We start from the raw sequence: 21,822 nt of genomic DNA on the forward strand, positions 1-21,822 counted from the left end.
AGTTTGCTATCATGTTATATTTCTATCTTTATTTTAACTCAGACCATTATATTAAAAAAAAATCATACTAGTTATAGTTTGATGTCCTGCCCTTTTCAATTGTGCTTGAATCTTGATCCCATTATACTAAACATTCGAAAAAAAAATAGAAATATGTGTACCATTTTATCATGTAAATATGCCAGAATTTATCAAATGCTCCATTGTTAAATATTTAGGTTATGTTTGCTATTTAGTAATTATAACAAAGCCCTAAATACACATTGAAAAGTTATCGCTGGCTGCAAATGAACATTTTTGCAATATTTAATTTCAGAGTCAGCATTTAACTCATGTTACTGGTTGATCAAGTGCCACTGATGTCACACAAAATTTTTCATTATCATCATTAGTTTAGATGCATTTTTAAAGTAACTTAATGTCCTGGTATGTGGAGTTCAAGTTTAAAAAAAATCCAACATAGGTTTGAATTTTTAAAATATGTTTCTCAAAAGCATATTTTTACTCTCAAACAGTACACGATTCACCAGCATTTTTAACCTGAAATAGCTCACGACATGTTTTCTGATTTTATTTCTGACTAGAATTACTAAAATTAAAACACTCAGAAGGTAGTATGGTCTTACTTTTGAAAAAATGACAAGTCCTTTAATAATAAAGAAAGCAAAATTACAGTTTTATTATTAGATTTCAAATCTAATTTTCTGCTTTAATATGAATAACAAAATCAGATTAGTTTATATATTCTGCCCTAAAAGCTAAAAGACTTCCAACCTATTTAACAAAGACTAATGACCAAAACAGTTAAGTAAGGTGTGGTTTTCAGCACTAAATTTTTATATCTTACATACCTCTGCTTCCCACAAATAGGAGCTTTAAATGTAAATTAACCAAAACTTCCCAGTTCAAAATGTTTTCAAATATAATTACAACAAAAATAAAGTCATTGTAAAGTGAAGCCAGGCACAAGTATGGGACAAATATTAAAGACACGCTTTTTTTTTTAGTTTCACTCGAACCAACCACTTTGAAATAAATACCCTAATAACTGCTAGTGTCCTAATACCAGAAAATGTTAAGATATAATGGGAATATTGAAAAGGAAAGAAACAGGAATGGAAAACAACTAGGCAAATCAGGATATTAATATGATTTAAATGAGAAAAAAAAGAGAGAATATAAGCTGATGGGAAGTCAGAGGCACCTAAAGGAACAATTTGAAGAATATGAAAAACTGCATGCAAAAATGTATATTGTAAAAGTTAAATGCAAATATACTAAATTCTAAATCATTAGTCATCCCATTTTGTGACACAGTTTCATCCTTAAAGAGACTTTCTATGAAGGAAGGGTTTCCTTACTCCCTTAGCAGCAAACATTATTATAGCAAATGTGTTCCATCTACTTTAAAAAATTCTTAAAAATAAAAAACCTTTGGAAAACATCAGACTACTCAGGAGATCTTTAGGGCTTTAGAAAACCGTAACATAATTGTTTACACACACACACACACACACACACACACACACACACACACACACGTTAATGCATCTCCAAAACAGAATTATCTATTTTCTAAGGGTGAGGAAGTAACAGATCCCAAATGTAGACTACTCTTTCAAGCATTCAAAAATGAAGGGAATAAAAAATGAAAATAACTTCCTAAAAGAACAAAAGTCTTTGAGGGGAGGTGGGAAATTTTTGTTTTGAAAAGACAATACATGAATATGTTTGTGAGCTAACCTGGGGAAGACATAAAGCAAGATAAAAGTTCAAGATACAGGTTATGGTGAGGACAGCTGGGGAAAAGACTAACAAAGGGGAAAGAGAGGACAGCTGAAAGAATTTTAAGACAATAATCACCTTTTTCTCCATTTTCAATAAAACTAGATATTTTTAAAAACGAATATAAGTGTATGTTTTAATAGTGATGAGAGTAGTTTGGTACTAAAAAAAGACATATTTCCACAAGAAGCTTAGTCCTTGAGGCAAGTGTACATAAATAAACTATTCTGGTTATTGTACACATTTAGAGTGACCACTTTCTTCTTTTGGCACAAATAATTCTTGTAAAGTTTTATGAAACTTCATCTCTCAAATAGTTGGTCTTCCACAAAGACAGAAGTTTTGACCATTAGTTCTTAAAACTAAACACCTATGATAGCAAAACTGAAAACATAAAAGAGAGCACCTATGATAACATAACTGAATATTTATGATATGTATTATATAATGGATATTTACAACACATATATAACAGTTATTTATAAATCCATGGCTAAATCCTAATTTTGCTTCACAAAAACATATAAATTCTCTACCTGCAGCACTCATTCAATATTTAATTGAGGTCCTACTATTTGGCAGGCACTTGGTAGGGCATACCAAAGCTAGGGAGCCATGAAATTACATAAACAGGACTGGACTCTATCTCGTAGGTAATGAGAATCTTCAAGGCAACTTAATCAGGACAGCGTCATGATTTCAGTGTAGTTTAACAGAAACATTGAATGCAGGGAGATGACTTAGGAGCTCATTTAACACACCGGGTAGAGAGGAATGCCTTGGAGGTAACAGTTATAAAGATGAAGGCGACATTTCTAATATAGTTTCAGCAACCCTTAGTCACAATTAAATAGGAGTCCAAGCAAGAAAGAGAAGGCATCAGGGGTGCCTGGAATTCTAGTATAACTCCAGCTTCTTGATATGTGTATGGATGCCATTCACCACTGGTGAGCAAGGTGAGGCTGCCATTTCTGAAGCAAAATGACACCATAGAGAAAAAGCATACACTATGCATTCAATAAACAAAAAACAGTCTGTCCTGGAGTTACCTAGGTATAACCCTAGGGAAGTTCTTAACCTCTGTTCCCTTCAGCATGCATTTGTGATTGCTCAAACCCTCCTGGTCCTAGCTAGTGGTGACAAGTCTCTCTCCCCTCCTGGGCTGGAAGTTCTCACTCGGCTCTTTGAGCACAGCTCCCTGAGTGACAGCCTTCACGGTCTGGCCTTCCGCTGGCCTGTCTAACTTCATTCCCTACTCTCTTCTGCAGAGATCCTTTATTCTAGGAACAAGAAGTATTTATCCTTCCACAGTCATTTTCAAGGCATCCGTAGGTTTGCCTTTGGCCCTTTCTCCCCCAACACTGCCCTTCTCTATTGTCAAAACCATTTTCCATTTTCCTGCTTTCTCTTCCCAGCAGAAGGGATACTTGATGGGTAGAAAAACCGCCTCAGTTTTTACAGCGGGCCATACAATCTGATTGCAGGGAAATCTCTTCAAATGGTCAGTGGGGAAGCCATACCATTTTGTAAATATTTTGTTCATCGCCCCTGGTAAAAGACATAGGTTTTTTTTTTTTTTTTAATTTATTTATTTGTTAGAGAGAGAGCGAGCGAGCACAGGCAGACAGAGTGGTACGCAGAGGCAGAGGGAGAAGCAGGCTCCCCGCCGAGCAAGGAGCCCGATGTGGGACTTGATCCCAGGACGCTGGGATCATGACCTGAGCTGAAGGCAGCCGCTTAACCAACTGAGCCACCCAGGCGTCCCAAGACATAGGTTTTTTAAAAAGATTTTATTTATCTGACAGAGAGAGAAAGAGAGAAAGCATAAGCAGGGGGAGCTGCCGAAGAAGAGGGAAAAGCAGGCTCTCCATTGACAAGGAAGCCCAATGCCTGGCTCGATCCCAGGACCCTGAGATCATGACCTGAGTCAAAGGCAGACACTTAACCGTCAGAGCCACCCAGGCACTCCAATGACACAGTTTTAACATTATTTCCTCCATGAAAACATATCTGAGCTCTCCTCTGCCATCCCTTGATAGGTCACCCTTGCAATTCTATTAAACCACATATTACGGTGCTTCCTATTGTCTCGTGTCAGCCTCCTCATCAACAATGTCAAAAATCCCTGACATTCAGGACCATGATTTTGCTCTAACATATATCTGATACACATACGCACACAACAGTCACATATTATTATGACATAGCCCTTAGCTTTTAAATGCATCTAAAAAAAAGCAATATTAATTCTATGTTCTTTGTCATTTAAATAAGATCATGTTCTCACAAGTGTTTAACATACTTTAATAATATTAGGGGGAGGGGCAAGGCTCTGATCTTAAATCAGCTAGACTCACCCTGCTAAGGAAACCAAAGGCACAGAAGGGTGGTTTGGAAAAGCAGTTTGATTCATTCATTACACATTTACTGAAAACCTCTTTTGGGGCCACAAGAAGCATCATATGCATAAACAGATATCCCCTTCAACACAAGAAAAGCATCATATTTATAAACAGATATCCCCTTCAACACAAGAAATGTTTGAAAATTCAGAGACGGCTTTCTTCTGGAGTAGTTACTAAAAGGGGCAGACGTCTCTACTGTATGTGTGAGAGACATGTATGCAAGTCAGAAGATAAGTCATGAGAGTCCTAACCAAACACCAACAAAAGCATCAAAGCAACTGAACTGGAAGAAAAAGTCCTATGTCAAATGAGCAAAGGTTCCAGGAGAAAAAAACCACAGACCTTATTGTTTATTGAAACAACAGTATTTCATCAGTACTGGATAGAAATGCGGAGGTCAAGAGCTTCCTCCAAGTCACAGATTTTCAGGTTACCATTCTCAAGAGAGATTAGATTAGCAGTCCAAGTGAAAAGCTAATATTGACCTGTGATGAGCCAGCTAGCAGACAGCTGGTGCACACAATCCGATTAAGAGCATTCAGGAAGTGGTGGAGTCCACATTCCACAGTGCCCTCGTGCATACTTAGAGCTCATTCTTTCTGAAACACCTAACACCCAGGCAAAATATCTTTAAAAAGTCTTGCTTCCCCCCCATAGCACCATTACTGAGGCCCCTGAAATCACTAGGACCAGAAAATTCTCATCCTGTGCCTTAAAATTCTCTTCAATAAAGCCAGTAATCCAGCAAAACTGTTACTTACACTCAATAGGGGTGACTATTAAGGATACATATTTAAAGCAAAAAATAAAATAAAGGAAGAAAAGAACTGTGGACGTGTTTAAAAGCAGTGATTAATATTCCCATTCAGACGATTTTCTTTTTTCCAGCTCTGTTATTTCACTTTGACAACACTCTTTAAAGTTTTGACCAGGGAAAGAAATCTTCTAAGAAGGTCCTTTTGTTCAGAGATTTGCAAATAGCATGAGTAGTAGCTCATCCCTGTACCTTTGCCTCGACTAATAACAGTGATTAGTGTAATTTCATAATTAAAGAGAAGGAAAAAAAATCTGATTTTTAATTGAGTTGACACAATCTATCACCTGAGCTCCAGTGTGAACACTTCATTGCTTTTATCTAAACCAGAAACACCAGGCGTGAAGCAGATTACGTTAGAGAAAGACATCCTTTCTGGTTCACAAGAGTTGATGTACTGAAGAAAACTTTGTAAATTTTTTTAAACAGTGTATCCTTTCTCAGTCACAAGTTTAAAATGAAGCTAATTTAGGAATGACTATAAACCAAGACTAGTTCATGCCTCTCTGAGTTTTTTCGTTTTGGGTTTTATTATTATTATTATTATTATTTTTAATAGTTAGAAAGGTTTATCTGAACTGTAAGAGTCTCCACCCATGTGCTGGCAAAAGACGTTGTTTTCTTTTCAGGTGTTTTACTGCCTTAGCGCAGCGCAAGGGAAAGGATGTTTATAATATTGTGACTTCACGCTCATTGTGGGATGAATATATTTTCTCATCTAACCGCCAAACTACTCTCCTCTGCTGCCATGCCCCGTAAAATATATTTACTTTTAAAATCTGGAATAAGTTTCTCTCTCTCTGGTTCGTTTCCATTTTGTTCTTTTTCTACATTCTTTACCCATGGAATCCTATGACATTGCAGTAGTAGTAAGAACGGTGTCAAAAAGCACCTATTCTACTTGCTAAAATAAAATGAAAACTCCTTAAAGAATTATTCATTTGAAAATCCAGGAAAATGTTTATCTGACAAAGTCTAGAGTTCCCTCCGGATCTCTCCTGTCAAACAAAATTACCTGACCAATCTCCAGTGTAGAAATTACCTGCTACACTGAAAGGAAATGCACACAGAAGAAACTTTTGAAGTAAAACAAAACTATGTGTGCCTTAAAAAACTAACCTGTACCACACACACATGCACTTTTTCTAAGTTGTAAACTGAGAAAAACTTCAAGATCTTTAGTGCAAATTCTTCTTCAGCATTAAGATTCCTTCTTCATGTCCTGATTTCCAGCAATGAGGAATTTAAAGGACAGCTGGCTTTATTTCTTGGCAACCTATTACTAGGAGAGTCATCTGGTACTTAGAGCGCCAACCCAATCATCTTATCTTTGCTCTGAGATAATTTAGAGTAAGTCTGTTATCACTTCCAAATGACCACGCTTCAAATATCTGAAGGCCACTATCTTACTCTGACTGACTTCATTGCTCCAAAGTAAAAGTGCCATTTCTCTGATTTTTTTTTTTTATTCAGCAGGATTTTTACTAAAAAAAAAAAAAAAAAAAAAAAAAAAAAATTGCTACGCAGAAGCAACCAAGTTGTAGCTGACAAAGGGTGTGAGTCTACCGTGGCAGCCCACCCCCATAGAGGCTCTCACAGCACAGGGACCCAGAGATGTCCTGAAACACTCCTCAGACCTCTCAAGACCCATCAACGAGCAGATCTGCCTGCTGCTGCTCCTGTTTATGAATTCTCTCTAAAGGATGACAACCGTACGTGGAGACGGTGTGACCTGACCAAGGAAGAGCAGGGTTCTGCTGACAACCCCCTCTTCCTAATGCCGTCAAGTGGGGTCAGCTTCATTAGTGGCCCCATCACTGCTCAGTCACTTGAAATCGTCACTGTGGTGACAAGTCATCCTCTTTCCACATTCATGTGATTGACGTTAACGACCCCAATGTAGGATTTCATGGTTACCTACATCAAATTCAGATCATCTCAAAGGTACACAAAGGAAGTTATCTGGGAAGATGCTTCAAGGAAATTTTGGTGTACCGATTTCTGGGTTTTGTTTATTCAATCCATTGACTCCTCTAATCTCAGGTGTAGAATAAGACAAGAACCTTGTAGCTGATGGCTGTGGACAGTAATTTGGTGTATTTTGATCCTAACTGAAAAACAAACTTTATTACTATATAATTTTCTGTTAGTTGCTTGATCATTATTTTGCTATTTTTTTTCACTTGATAAGAACAGTCTGCTGGGTCATAGGGTAATTCTATTTTTAGCTTTTTGAGGAACCACCATTCTGTTTTCCACAGTGGCTGCACCAGCTTGCATTCCCACCAACAGTGTGTGAGGGTTCCTTTTTCTCCACATCCTTGCCAAAACTTACTGTTTCTTGTATCTTTGATTTTAGCCATCCCGGCAGGTGTTAGGTGATATCTTATTGGTAGTTTTGATTTGCATTTCCTTGATGATGAGTGATTTATAGAAGCATTATTTACAATGGTCAAATCTGAGAAGCAGCCCAAGTGTCCACTGACAGACAGATGAATAAAGAAGATGTGTATATATACATATGATACAGTATGGTATGTTATATGGTTTACATATCATAAGACGTGGCATGCATATGCATATAATGGAATATTATTCAGCCATAAAAAGGAATAAAATCTTGCCATTTGTAACAACATGGATGGAGCTAGAGAGTATAATGCTAAGTTAAATAAGAGAAAGACAAATACCATATGATTTCACACATATTAAGAAAGAAAACAAATGAGCAAGGAAAAAAGACAGAGAGAGAGAGAAGCCAAGGGAAAGACTCTTAACTACTGAGAACAAACTGATGGCTACCAGAGGTGAGGCAGGTGGGGGAACAGGTGAATTGGGTGATAGTGATTAAGGAGTGCACCTGGCATCATGAGCACTGGGTGACCTCCGTAAGTGCTCAATCACTATATTGTACACTTGAAACTAATATTACACTGTATGCTCACTATAATGGAATTTAAAAAGATAACAGTTAGCATAATTAGAGCCTTGTTTTTTTTTACCTTTCAGACACATTCATACTAAAATGTCCCCCCCAAAATTGGCAGACTTGTAAAAAGATTATTTTTCTATCCATTTGAAAGCCTTTTTGATCAAATATAAAAATATGCATAAGGTGATATATGTCTAACACATAAATATAGATCGCAATGTAATTGCTGCTATAGGATAATTGCTCATTCTTTGATCATGGAAAAAAATTAACACACAAACAAAGTATAGGATTGTTTTTACCTACCTGCCTTCTGGAACTGTGCTGTGCTCTGGGCTAGAAAGTACATAATTCGGGCCAGATTGTACTTTCAAAAACATTTCCCCTTTTAGCTACTGATGTATCATAGATATCAGAACACTGAGCTTTGAAATAATCTGCTGATATCATCTATTTTTCAGAAGAGAAGGGAGGCTCCTCCTTCAGTGCTCATGACTAAGGCTATCTGTATGGAAACAGGCTCTGGGTTGCTTAGGAATTCATTGGCTCCTGGCTGTTTGTTTCCCACTTCACTTCAAGCAGTAACCTTCAGTCTGCTTGAGATACCATCATTCATCCTCAGAGTCATGGAGTGTCATGCTACATAAAAAGAGATTATTTTTTGAAACACTTTTAAGAGATTCCTATCAAATAAAGGAAGAGCCAGAGTAACAGTTGCATGTCTAACAGAAAATCAGAACATTCTTGTACTTCAACAATTTCTCTGGTCATTTTTTTAACGTGGCTTTAAAAAAAAAAAATGATCGGGGTGCTTGGGTGCCTCAGTGGGTTAAAGTCTCTGCCTTCGGCTCAGGTCATGACCCCAGGGACCTGGGATCGAGCCCTGCATCGGGCTTTCTGCTCATCAGGGAGCCTGCTTCCTCCTCTCTCTCTGCCTGCCTCTCTGCCTACTTGCAATGTCTGTCTGTCAAATAAATAAAAAGAAATCTTTAAAAAAAATAAATAAAAAATTTTAAAAAATGATCAGGTTTTCTTTTGTTTTTCCAAATTACTAAAGTAATATATATTCATTGTAACAAGGCAAATAATTCAGAGCCATATAAAGTCCCACTGTCTTCCCCCTTGTTCCAACCTATGCTCGAGGATGACCCATTATAAAACCTGATGTGTATCATTTTATGTTTTACTACTATTTTTAAATAATCTTAAACAAACACATACACACATAACACATTCCAGTTTTATAACGCAACCTATTACATATCTGATATTGTTCAGCAATTTGTTTTTTAACTTAACATTCTTATCAATGACATCTTTCAAAGCCAATACACAGTTTGACTGCATTGTTTTGAGTGACTGGATAATATTTCATAGTATTAATGTAAAATAATTTATATAGCCATTCCCCCATTGAAGAAAAATTAAGTCTTTGTTGAATGTTTGCTACTACAGTGTTAGAGTTAACATACCGGTACATATTTCTGTATATATTATTTATTCCTGTAGGATACATACCTACATGTGGGGGTGATATATCAAAGAAAATACAAATTCTTAATTTAAAACAAAATGTTACCTTCTTACTCTCCCAAAAGACAGAGTCAACAGTGTTAATGTGTTCCCTTTCCCCAACAACTTTGAGAATATTGGATATGGATATTATCAATGTTTCTAAATGTTGTCCAGGTAGTGGATAAAAAAAGAATCATGTTTTATTGTTTTAATCTGCATTTCTGTGGGACTAATTTAAATATTTAGCTGTTGTTTTGTTGTAGTCCCTATTAAAAGTTATATTCGTCACTTGTCAATAGACAAAGAGTTTTTTCTACATTCCTTTTTTAAATTCTGAAGGGTACAAACTTTTGTACTATTTGCTTTGTAAATGCCCCCTTGAAACTACAATTGTTAACTTACCTTACCTACCAGAAGACTTAATCTTGTAATTTTATTATATGAATTAAGAAGGATGTTATCCAAATCTACAGGATTCTGATTTGTAATCACCTCACCTAAATTCAATCTTAACAGTCAAAAGAGGTTTTTTCAATCCTCCAGCCTAGCTATCACAACCAAATTACCAAAACATTAACAACCAAGGGAGCAACCAAATTCTATACAGATTATCAGTAAAGGGTAACATGGTAAGAGGGTGTCAAAGGGGTGCCTTTGAATTAGGGGACCGGGAAGGCTTATCTGAGGTGGTAATAATTAAGATCATAGTGTCAAGAAATAATCAGGTATGTGCAATTAAGGAAGAAGAGGGGATAAGGGAGACATGGTCAAGAAACAGATGGGCCAACCTATCTAGAAAATAGTAAGGTGGGAGAGTACAGATAGAAAGTGAAGTCAGTTTGGGGATAGGAGGTAGGAATCATGAGTCTTGCTCGCCAAGTTTGAGGCCCATCATACATCAAAGTACGGATGAGGAAAAGCTACCATAGAAGTAACTCCAGAGTCAAGGAAGGGGCCACTGCTGAAAATACAGATTTAGGAGACATTGGCATCAAGATGCCCTTGAAAGACACTGAACTCCATAAGATCACATAGAGGTCATCCAAAGAAGTGAAAACGTCAGAGAGTGCATACACTGAGACACAACATCACAGTTAAGCACCAAATGTTCTTCAAACATACAGTTACTCAAAATTACACTATGATGTAAAGATAGAACTTTGATCATTAGATATGTCTGAAGTTTTGATATGCATTATTTTAGGGAATCCTTTACCAAGTTGTAAGGCAAAAATTTTATATTAAAGTACCAATAATAATCCCCAAAACATTTTTTGTGAGTTAGATACTTACGGGTGAAGTGGCAGCATTCTGAGTGACTCATGATTACAGATATATAGATACAAAGTGTTCTGGGTTCATGAGTAAACACAGATTACTATCTGTCACAAAGCCCTACATGATGCACATAAAGTACTGGGTAATGCAAAGAATTTTTTAAAAAGATTTCTCACGAGAGACGGTAACTTAAAAACAAACTTAAGGACTCTGATTCCCATGACCTTGAGATTGAGTCCCCTCCTTAAATTCTGCAACCCAGTTGCTTCGCTGGCCCCACCCTAGTCCTAGCCAGTTGACTCCTTCAAATTAGTCTGAGAACATGTGCTTCTTTTCATTGATTCAAGTGATTAAGAAAGTGAAAGTATATATGTCAATTAAAATGTTGACACCAAAAATAAAATATCTCAATTTAAGGTCTGAAGAAGGCTTGAAAATTGACAAAATTTGACCTAATAAAAATGAAAGTAAATAGATCTTGATAATTTTAATCTCGTAATTTATTTTACATCATGTAATTTGTTCTTAGAGGGTTACTTTTCAAAGTTAAGAAGAAGTCCAATACTGTAACCAAATAAATCCAATGTATATTGAATTTTCAGTTCTCTTCACAAGTTTCTTTCCTCTTTTGACAATGAAAGTAAGAGAAAGTGTGGCTTTATCATGAAACTGAAACAAATACACAAAAAACTTCAAAGATCAGTTTTGTTTTGAAGCCATTAAGCAAGTGCCAGGGATTTTCCAAGTTAGTAGCTGAAACTCTTAAAATACTTGCTGGCTTGGAAAATCATACTTATATATTAAATACAAGTTGAATTTCTTAATCCATGAATAAACAATTTTAGCAGATAATCTATTTTATGATGCATTAAATGTATTATTTTTAACATACAGATACATTATAAATATGAAATGCATAAAATCTTGATTAAACCCCAAGTAATAAATACATAAGATTACATGAGTGGAACGCCTGGGTGGCTCAGTGGGTTAAAGCCTCTGCCTTCGGCTCAGGTCATGATCTCGGGGTCCTGGGATAGAGGCCCATGTCGGGCTCTCTGCTCAGCGGGGAGCCTGCTTCCCCCCACCCTGCCCCGCCTGCCTCTCTGCCTGCTTGTGATCTCTCTTTTACAAATAAATAAAACCTTAAAAAAAAAAAGACTACAGGGGTAACCATTTTATTCTAAAAACAAATATAGCAAACTGAATGAATATAGCAATTTTAAAAAAAGAGTAAAACAAAATGGACTTAAGAGAAATGTAGTTTGCTCAGGCACAAAATCAGATATTGGGGAAAGTTTACTTTTAAATATCACTTACATTCCTCAGGTTGATTGGCTCAGTCACACAATTAACTGTTCATAGAAAATTTTGCTTGCAACAACAGCAAAAAGGATCTTGTTTCACAGTTCAAAAAATTGTAATTACAAATATTTGATATTTTTATTCCAAAAAATGCTAAAATTAAAATTAAATTTTTCATGTCATTTTAAGCCAACTAAATAAATTTCATGTCCTAAAAACTTAATTTCAAATTCCTGTCTTATACTGCAATATCATAAGAAAATCAAGATGAATACAAACAACTAAGTCTGTACTTTACTTTCCATAAATAACTGTATGAAAACTTGAGAAAAGAAAGAATCAAGTACTGTATATTTATTCAATAGTAGAAGAAAGAACTGGCACATTTTTAATGTCAGACATGTAGCTATCTCCTCATTCAATATGGGCTAGATAAATAAATAAAACTAATAGAAAAAAACTAATAGAAATGCAGCGAAGATTAAAGAAATACACTCATTAGAAAACAGAACAATGATCAAAGTAATAGTATCCACATAGAAGTCAGAGAGGCCATGGACAGCAAAAGCCTGTAAGGAGAGTAGCAGAAAAAGAAAAACACAAGAAATAAAGTTGACTTAAATCAGTAGCACAGTTATGCTGAAGGCAATACGATCACTATTAAATTCAGCATTTGAAAGAGAAAGAGTCTTACTTACCTGAAAGAGGAACATACACAATACATAAAGCCAATAAGAACAAAAGGGAACGCGGCTTCCGTTTCCAATGACAGTTCCACATTTGGTCTGAGTGAAACATCCTGCAACAGAAGAAAGTAACCCTCAGGACACTCAGTATTCAGTAAAGCATTAGACAATCATAGTCAAAGTGTAGGTTTTCAGCAGAGATCGGAAAATAGAAATCTTTTTCAATCTTGCTTCCCAATAAAGAAGGAACTTTAAGCTAATTAGGCAGAAGAAAAAAAAAATCCGGGACGCCTGGGTGGCTCAGTGGGTTAAGCCGCTGCCTTCGGCTCAGGTCATGATCCCAGGGTCCTGGGATCGAGTCCCGCATCGGGTTCTCCGCTCCACGGGGAGCCTGCTTCCCCCCCTCTCTCTGCCTGCCTCTCTGCCTACTTGTGACCTCTGTCTGTCAGATAAATAAATAAAATATTTTTTAAAAAAAAGAAAAAAATCCATGCATGTTATTTGTCACTTGGTGGCACCTTCCTTATCAGAGAATATACATAACACGTGATTTTCCAATGAAGATGGGGAAATATTCAGATAATTCAAGTTCATTTATTAAAAAATAAAGCAATTTCAGTTTCAACCTTCAGCATCACCAGTCACATGCCCATCTGTGTGGCAAGAGGATTTTCTATCTACCTCTTCTATAACCTTCCAAAAATTTAGACTTTAAGGAAATGTTTTCATTTTATAACATCTGCCGTTTTACAAATGGAAACATTTAAAATAAAAATAAACTGTCTATTTGTTCTTCTTTCCCCTAAAATAAAGCAATGAAGCATTAACATCCAAGAAGAATAACTTCTTTATATATAACAATAGTTACCAATGTTTTTAAATCATTAGTAAACACCAAGTATTATAGAACTAGTAAATGACATTAGATGGAGGGCTGGTGCTTTGAAAACTCTCAATTATTTGCCTATACAGTGACCTCATCTTTAAGCTCAAAAGAGTACCTAATAATAGTTTAGACAGAAACACCCAATTTATCCTGGCTTCAAAGAGTGGTATGATACCATGCATTGACTCAACCCCATCACAAGAGGCAAGCCTGAGAATAGGGCAGCAAGTGTAAAGGTCAGTCACCATAAAGGCCATAAAAGGATGAGTGGGCATGACAGCCATCAGGCAGGAAGATGGTTAAGTAGCAGTAAGAAATCTCCAGATCTTAAAATCTTCAAAAGGAGTTACTATGGTTCCAGGTGATAATTGAGAGTCTTTTTATTTCTAAAAAGAGAAACAACCAATAAGATACTGTGGGATCCCAGTAATACTTTCTTTACCTGAAGGTTGTTTATCTGGAGCAAAATCTGGAATACCAAGCACAAAACCAGAAAAGTAGGAAAGGGAATGCTCAAATAAGCAAAAATAGACATCAAGTGATTCCTACACTTGCCTCAAGCCTTCATTTCCAGTCCATCTTTACTGTTAGAAACCACCTAAGCAGCAAAGCGAACAAGCTCCAGAGTCAGGCAGATCAAGGTTGCTACCTGTTAAACCATGCAACACTTAGGAAGTTCACTTGACCACCCTGTACCTCCTATTTTTTTTAAATTATTTTTATTAACATATAGTGTATTACTTGCCCCACGGGCACAGGTCTGTGAATCACCAGGCTTACAGATTTCACAGCACTCACCATAGCACATGCCCTCCCTAGTGTCCATCACCCAGCCACCCGCCCCACCACAAGAGACTCCTAATCTCACAAAACAAACTGAGGGTTGCACCTCCTATTTTTCACCCATCAAACAGAAAAAGCAATAGAAGATAAACCATACAGTTGTTGGATGATTAAATCAGAACATGTCAAAAAAATCGGAGCACATCTTTTAAGAACAGTGCCTGACACTCAGCACTCAACAAATATTAGTTATTATTACTGCTACCACCATCCTGGGCATTCTAATATAAATATGGTTATTCTGTCCATAGTAAAATCAAAAGAAAAGGCTTAAACAAAAACGGACAATAGGATGTCATAAACCAACACCAATCGATTGACTTTGTGACTACTTCTGGGTCACCTGGGAAGAGAAATGGAATGAGTTATTCATGTCTGCCATGAATACAGAAATTCTGAGGCCTGTCGCATACTCACGCCGTGTTTTTATATTCACCCAACTAGAAGTTCTAGCATCACAGAGCTCCTACGGGAAATTCTAAACTAGGCAAAGCTTAAGATCTGAAGAGTACTTTTCTGTATGGAGGGCATGTTTTAAAATACCTCCATCCAGGGGCGCCTGGGTGGCTCAGTGGGTTAAAGCCTCTGCCTTCGGCTCAGGTCATGATCCCAGGGTCCTGGGATCGAGCCCCGCATCGGGCTCTCTGCTCAGCAGGGAGCCTGCTTCCTCCTCTCTCTCTGCCTGCCTCTCTGCCTACTTGTGATCTCTGTCTGTCAAATAAATAAATAAAATTTAAAAAAAAATAAATAAATAAATAAAATAAAATACCTCCATCCAAAATGTTTGAAATTTAAAGCAATGTTACCACTTATGAAAAGCAATATGCCACAGTACATCATCACAATAACAATGGATGTGAACTCTGGAACAGCAGAATTACAACCTGCTGCTTCTATTTATTGTGTGACTTTAGAGACAAGTACTTAAAACTCGGGACTATTTCCTCTACTGTAAATAGAGTATCTTCCACCAAAAAGGTAGAAGTAATACTGCATGTCACTTAGTAAGGGCTTTAAAAAGGGTAGACAATAGGGGTGTCTGGGTGGTTCAGTTGGTTAAGCTGCCTTCAGCTCAGGTCATGATCCCAGGGTCCTGGGATCCAGCCCCATGTCAGCTTTCCTGCTCACAGGGGAGCTTGCTTCTCCCTCTCCCTCAGCCCTTCCTCCTGCTTGTGTTCTCCTGCTCTTGCTCTCTCAAATAAATAAATAAAATCTTTGGGGGGAAAAGGGTAGACGATAGACTTCTGTTACATGGAAAGTTCACTCATTTGGAAGAATGGGTTCATTTCCCACGGATGGTGGATGAATGAGGTGTTTCCCATTCATGCCGTCGATGAATGAGTATGCTTCTAAAACAACAACAACAACAACAGTTATATATTCAAAGAAGTTTAGAGTTGGGAAGACCAAAGATGAAGTCTAACCTTCTCGTTTCACAGAGGAGGAAACTGAGGCCCAGGGAAATAAAGGGGCAGAGCCATCAAAACTGGCTGCCTGCTGTACCATCACCAGTCAGGAATGTCAGCCCAAGAGAACTCCCAGCTTCTTAATCTTTGTGGCACATGACAGTTTTCCTTTATCAGTGTGTGAATGATGGTCTCCTCTCAGATTCAGGTGCTCTCTCAACAATCCTCAAGGAATGTTTGTTAGCTTGGCAACATTCAATTCCATTTCTTTCACCATGCAACTTTCTTTTCCTACAACAGGTTCTGACAGTTAAGGATTCCAGACTCAATCCTAAAGCTGTTTTACAAAAACTGCCTGTGATCCTTGCAGACAAAAGCTGCAAATGACCCAGCACCTCGTCCATTCTGGGTCCTAAGACTGCATCACTTTGTATTGAAAAGGAACCCAGGACAGGGCAAGCACTTGGAACCAAACTCAAACCCCATGACAAGTCAACTTTCATCCAGTTGACTGTTTACTGAAGAACAGAAACAAATAAATTAAGAATAGAACAGAGGAAGGAAAGCACTGTGTGTCTTCTCAGGGGATCACTTAGAAAAGACACATCCCTGAGATTCAAATAACTTTCTCACAAGAACGGAAAATCCTGAACAGGGTTACTAAGGTTCTAAATGGGAACTACAAAAAACATAATGCAATCTTGTATCACTTGAGTTGTAGCCTCAAACTTCTGAAGAGAGCAAGAACATTTTTTTTAAAGTAAATGAGAGTCATACATAGACTTCTACCACCTGAACAAAATCTAAAAATATAAAACCTATCACTGCAGAGGCAAAAACATTCAAAGCTAAACTACTTGACCAAGATCATGTAATCAGTGTTGGCACAGCCAAAACACCCACTGGGTCACCGGGCTTCCAAGTCACCTACCTCTAACTGCAAACTTGTTCCCCTTTTCAAATGGCATAGGCTACAAAATACAGTATGCTTAAGTCCTATTTCAGGAACTCTAGAATTTAACCCTTCCATAGGAATTGTTTTAACATCAGAATGACTCCTTGTAAACGTGACTTAATGCAAACACATCACTGAAATAATCTGTAATCTCGAAAAGCTACCATTTTGCACATTTTTAATCCTACTGGGTCCCTTAAAAGTCAAATTTAAAGAGAAATTAGTGAAGACATTTTGAAATCAGTGGAAAAACTGGCATGGCACTAATTCTATTATCTGTAACGGTCAGAATTACATTCATTCCTCACCTCCCAAGTGTATTTCTGTATCAAATCTAGTCAGAAAGGGGCATGAAGAGTAGCACAGAGAGTACCTTAATTCTTCCAGAGTGAAAAGAATGTAATTTGGTTTATTCGAGTCTGCTCTTAATTGGGAGAAACTGGGTAAAGGGTGCACTGGGTCTTCACTATTTCTTCCAACCGTATGAAATCTACAAACTTCTCAATAAAATTTTCAATTAAAAAAGCAAAGCCCGAAGCCCTGATGTATATAATTTACATTCAGATGATTCAGGAAAAATACTGTGTGTGTGTGTGTGTGTGCGCGCGCGCACGCGCGCACAGAGAGTAGTGGGTGGGGAGAAGAAGAAAGGATGGAAAATAAAGCAAATGGGGTAAACATTTACATTAAGTGATTCTGCATAAAGAATAAATAGGTGTTCTTTGTATTATTCTTGCAACTTTTCTGTAGGTTTAAAATTCTTTCTAAATAAATTTCAACAGAGCCATCCACATTTACACTGAAGTGTATCACATGAAGTTTTTCATGACACTCCCATCACTATTATTTTTTCATCATCACCAGCTTGATAGAAGTAGCATCTCATTTGGATTTCCTTTATTTGGGTTGGCATGTTCAAGTTCTTTTTGTAAGTTTTCTATTATAATAGAAATATTTTTCTTAGTGATTTGTGATTTTTTTTAACCAATGCTATACAAAATACGTTAAGCCTTTGTCATATTTGCTACAAATAGTTTTAAACACAGTAATCTTGAAGTTTTCCTTAGAGCATTCCAAATAATTCCATCCTGAGTAACGCTTATAAGGGAAAGTAAGATGATACTCAGGTGGCCACGTTCAAGTTTTACTGGCATTTTTAGTTACCATTGAAAAGTCCTTTAAATGTTAGCACCCCACTCACCAAGTATGCACCTTAACACAATCCAATGTAGATAATAAGATAAGGGCATCCAATCAGAAACGAAATGGAAAGATATGGGAGTTTTTTGCCTAAGCACGCCACACACATCGAACAAAGTCTTATTCTATTTAGTCTAAAGTCCAAATTGTCTCTAGAAACTTTTAATCATCCCATCAGAAATGTAAACTCTGTAAGAGATGGGCAGTTAGAAAAATGGTCAAGTTTAAGGAAGTGGTTGTCAGTTTATTTTTAATGTATAAACTGATTCTCTTTCAAATCATTATTTCCAGAAATCAGAGTGACGTGTCCAGTTAGGCAGTAAAACTACAAGCTTCTAATATTTCCCATAAGCCAAGAGACAATAGCCTCATTCACCATTCACACTGGAAAAGCACAATGTCATGTAATTTATATAAGCCATAAATGGAAAGATCAGGAGCTTCATACAGCTTGAGACCAGTTTAGCAAGACCAAGTCTTGCTAAATCTATTAAATTTCTTAGCTTATGAAAAATATATGGTCGCTACAACTCCAAATATACTTATAAAATCTGTAATTCCATAACCTGAATGTCACAATATATTAATACTCTTTCTTCACAAAGAGTAGGCAGAAAATATCTGTTTGTGTGCCTGAACCCATTAAAATTAAAATTTAAAAGATAATGGAGTTTGTATTCCTATTTTAACATTTTTCAACAAGATAGTAAGAATATTTACTGTGGAAAGGTTGATATTATTTCCACATATTCTAACATACTAATATCTAAAAGAATTCAGATCTTCTTAAACCATTCTGTATGAATTATAAACAGCAAAATGGAAAAAGAAACAGTTATAATCTGGCAAGAAATGGAAAAAGCTCAGTAAAGAAACTGAAATTAGGGTACTAAACTCTGTATCTTATATGATTAAATATTCATATTTTTACTCTATATAGCAGAAGAAGTTTTAGTCATGTGCAATTCAAACGGGCTAAATAACTTAATTGCATAATGAGGAATTCTGTACAGTACCTGTTGATCAGTTTCACATGTTTTATTTTAAAAATTGGTATTCACACTTTTTTTCATTTCCCATGAGATCTAAATTACCTAGGAAAGCTGAAAGGAAGCTAGACAAATATCTGCTGTTAAAAACCTTACTATATTTTTAGGAAAAACCAAAGTTCAAAACAAATTCACATTCATTTAAAATATGTCGCCTGTATGAGAACCACTCTTATGTGGGACTGTTGGCTGTATCCCAAGATAAATTATTTCAGGTTATACCTTACTGATTCCACTGGCATAAATGAAACCTTAAAACTCGCAGGTGTGGGATTACTTCACACGTAGTTTTAATAAAAATAAGTAGTTCTTTCCCAATTTTACTGCTCACTACCATGAACAGTGGGGCAGAGTGTTGGGCTTGTGGGCACTACTCTTTTCCTGTTTGAAAACTGTGTGCTGGGAGGGGAGAGGAGGAGAAGCTGCAGGACAAGGGAAAGACAGGGCCTGAGGCGCAAGTCTTTTCCCAGGTATTAAGCTGAAAGAGGAAATTTTAATGGAAATACTTAAGGACCCAGTAGCTGAGGAAGGGAGGGTGAATATCAATTTCTAGAAACACTTGTGTATCAGTGGAAGGGAGTAAAATGTCAGTCAGGGTATCTGCGCAAGATTAAATAAAACATCAGAGGGAAATTACATATTACAAGAAAAGCAACTTCTGGATTGGCCACAAAAACGGGCTCTTTTTAGAACAATCTTCTTTTTTGCATTCTGGAAGGCCCAAGCCGTTCTCGGTGGCCCTTTCGCGGGGTCGCTCTGAGGAACCTCACCACTTCCACGGTAACTCCAAAAAATCAAAACCTTTTAGGCTTCTCTGACCATTCATAGCTCTATGTACCCCACTTCTAATTCAAGGCAAGTCGCCTCCCGGGTACCATCCCATAAATGGCATATTCCTTCATTACTTTTTAATCTACAAAATACAACCAAGAAATTTTTCTGCGCGCTTTTTTTTTTTTAACCATTCAAATAACCCAAAGATCCAAGAATAACTTCTACAGTCAAGGGTGTCAACGTGTAAAGTCAACATTTTCTCGGTATACCAGTACCTTTCCAAGCCCCCAGGTGTTGATCCAGGATCCCTCTTTCTTGGCAGGGCAAGGCCCCTGGATAGAGGAGCTGTGGCTGTTACTCCTTGTTTAATTTGACTCGAAAACACGTTTTCTCCATTCTTGAAGCCCTGCCCTTTTTATTATGCTTTACACCGCCCAAATGTGAGGTTTACCTCTCCCTGGGAAAAAAAGCAAGCCGCACACACATGTCACAGCTCCGCCTGGCAATACCAGCTCACTCCTCAGTGCCTCAGGGGTCAAACTGAAGACAAACCGGTTTATTCTGTCAATGTAGTACTTACAAAATCACTTAGTTGAGGTGGGGGGCGTAGGGGTAGACACAGGTAAAGGTGTGAAGGAATTCTCAGCTGAAAGGTGAGACTTACATGTTGGCATCACTGCGCGGAGGTCCCCAGGGCCCGCACGGTCATGGTCCACAGTCTTCCCCGGGCTCTTCAGCTCTGAGTTCCCCGATGGAGACCCCGGGCGCCCGAGCGGAGCGTGGCGGCCGGACCCTCCTTCACGCTCTTTCTGGAGAGTTCATCGGGGTTTCCCGGCAGACACTCCACGCCCGCGCAAGGTGGAAGGCCGGCGCGGCGGAGTTCAAGTACGGATCGTCGCGGCTAGGGGGAGGGCGGGGCGGCAGGTTCCCCCTTACAGACAAGTTTAAGAAAAGTTAGGGCGAGAACGTGAGGGCGGTTGGGTCTGCTTCTGAGCTGGTGCCGGGTGCTCCAGGTGATCTGGGCCGGGCGCGGGGTGGAGGGGTCTGACCCGGCAAGTCCTCGCCCCCGCCCGCGGGAGGCGGCACGTGGTCACCCTTTGTGGCTCTCTTTCCCCACCCCCACCCCCCCGCCCGCGGGCTCCAGCGGCTCCCAACGCCCGTCCACTCGGCCGGAGCTGGGGGCTCAGGTGCGGCAGCCCCGGCGGCGCGCGGCGTCTGGCCGGGCCCGGCGCGGCCCTGCGGCGGCCCCAGTCTCGACGCTCCTCTGCGGGGGCCGTCCCCCAAGCGCGGCTGCCCCACCCAGGATCGCCTGCCCCGGGGCAGTCAGACTGCGAGGCTGGAGAGGCGCTCCCCCAACGGGCAGCCGGGTCGGGATGGGCGACTGGCGCAGGGCCGGGCTCGGCTCCCGACGGGGGGAGGGGACGGGGCAGACCCGAGGTCAGCAGAAAGCCGTGAGCCCTGAATTCGGGAGACTCTCCGCCCAAGAAACGAGAAGCTCGGAATGCGGGCGGCGAAGTGGGCATCTCCTCCCCGCCTGCTGGGATTCCGTGCTCTCAGCCCACCCAGGTCCCTGCGCGGGACCCCTCCACCAAGCTCCTGGGCACCGCCTTGCTTTTCTTTACTTTTCTTGATCTTTTTTGTCCCCTTTCCTTCCCTGCTCTCTAACTCCTGTTTTCTTTCACCTCTCCCCTTCCTTCCTTCTTTCTTCGTTCTCTTGTTCCTTTTCCTTCTAAAAATCAGAGTGAACCGGGGGGAGTCCGTGTGTCTTCCGGTACCATCGCCCCATCGCGTGGTCTCTGCGGGAAAGGGGATGTCTCTCACCACACCCTTCTCCACCGAGGGTGAAGACCAGACGTAAGCGGAGGCTGAGAAGGCGGCTGTTTCAGTACACCTATTCCCGCCCCCGCACCCACCACAGATACACCCACTACCTGCTCCCCCCGATTTGCTGACACCTATAGTTCCACAAGTAGATATTCATCATTTTGA

General features: G+C 38.8%; 1 protein-coding gene across 4 annotated transcripts in view; it reads right to left on the reverse strand.

The window, feature by feature from the left end:
• The window catches only part of ADGRG6 (adhesion G protein-coupled receptor G6), a gene marked incomplete at its 5' end in the record, with an annotated part of 127,638 nt that extends 114,806 nt beyond the window's left edge, over positions 1 to 12,832 (reverse strand). For all 4 annotated transcript variants that reach the window (XM_080806502.1, XM_080806501.1, XM_080806504.1 and 1 more), the window contains one exon: positions 12,733 to 12,832. In XM_080806502.1, the coding sequence (XP_080662628.1) occupies positions 12,733 to 12,832 (100 nt within the window). The remainder of the gene's footprint in view (positions 1 to 12,732) is intronic.
• Between the last annotated feature and the right edge of the window lie 8,990 nt (positions 12,833 to 21,822).

The sequence above is a fragment of the Martes martes genome (assembly GCF_963455335.1).
Source record: "Martes martes genome assembly, chromosome: 6".
Classification (NCBI taxonomy): Eukaryota; Metazoa; Chordata; class Mammalia; order Carnivora; family Mustelidae; genus Martes; species Martes martes.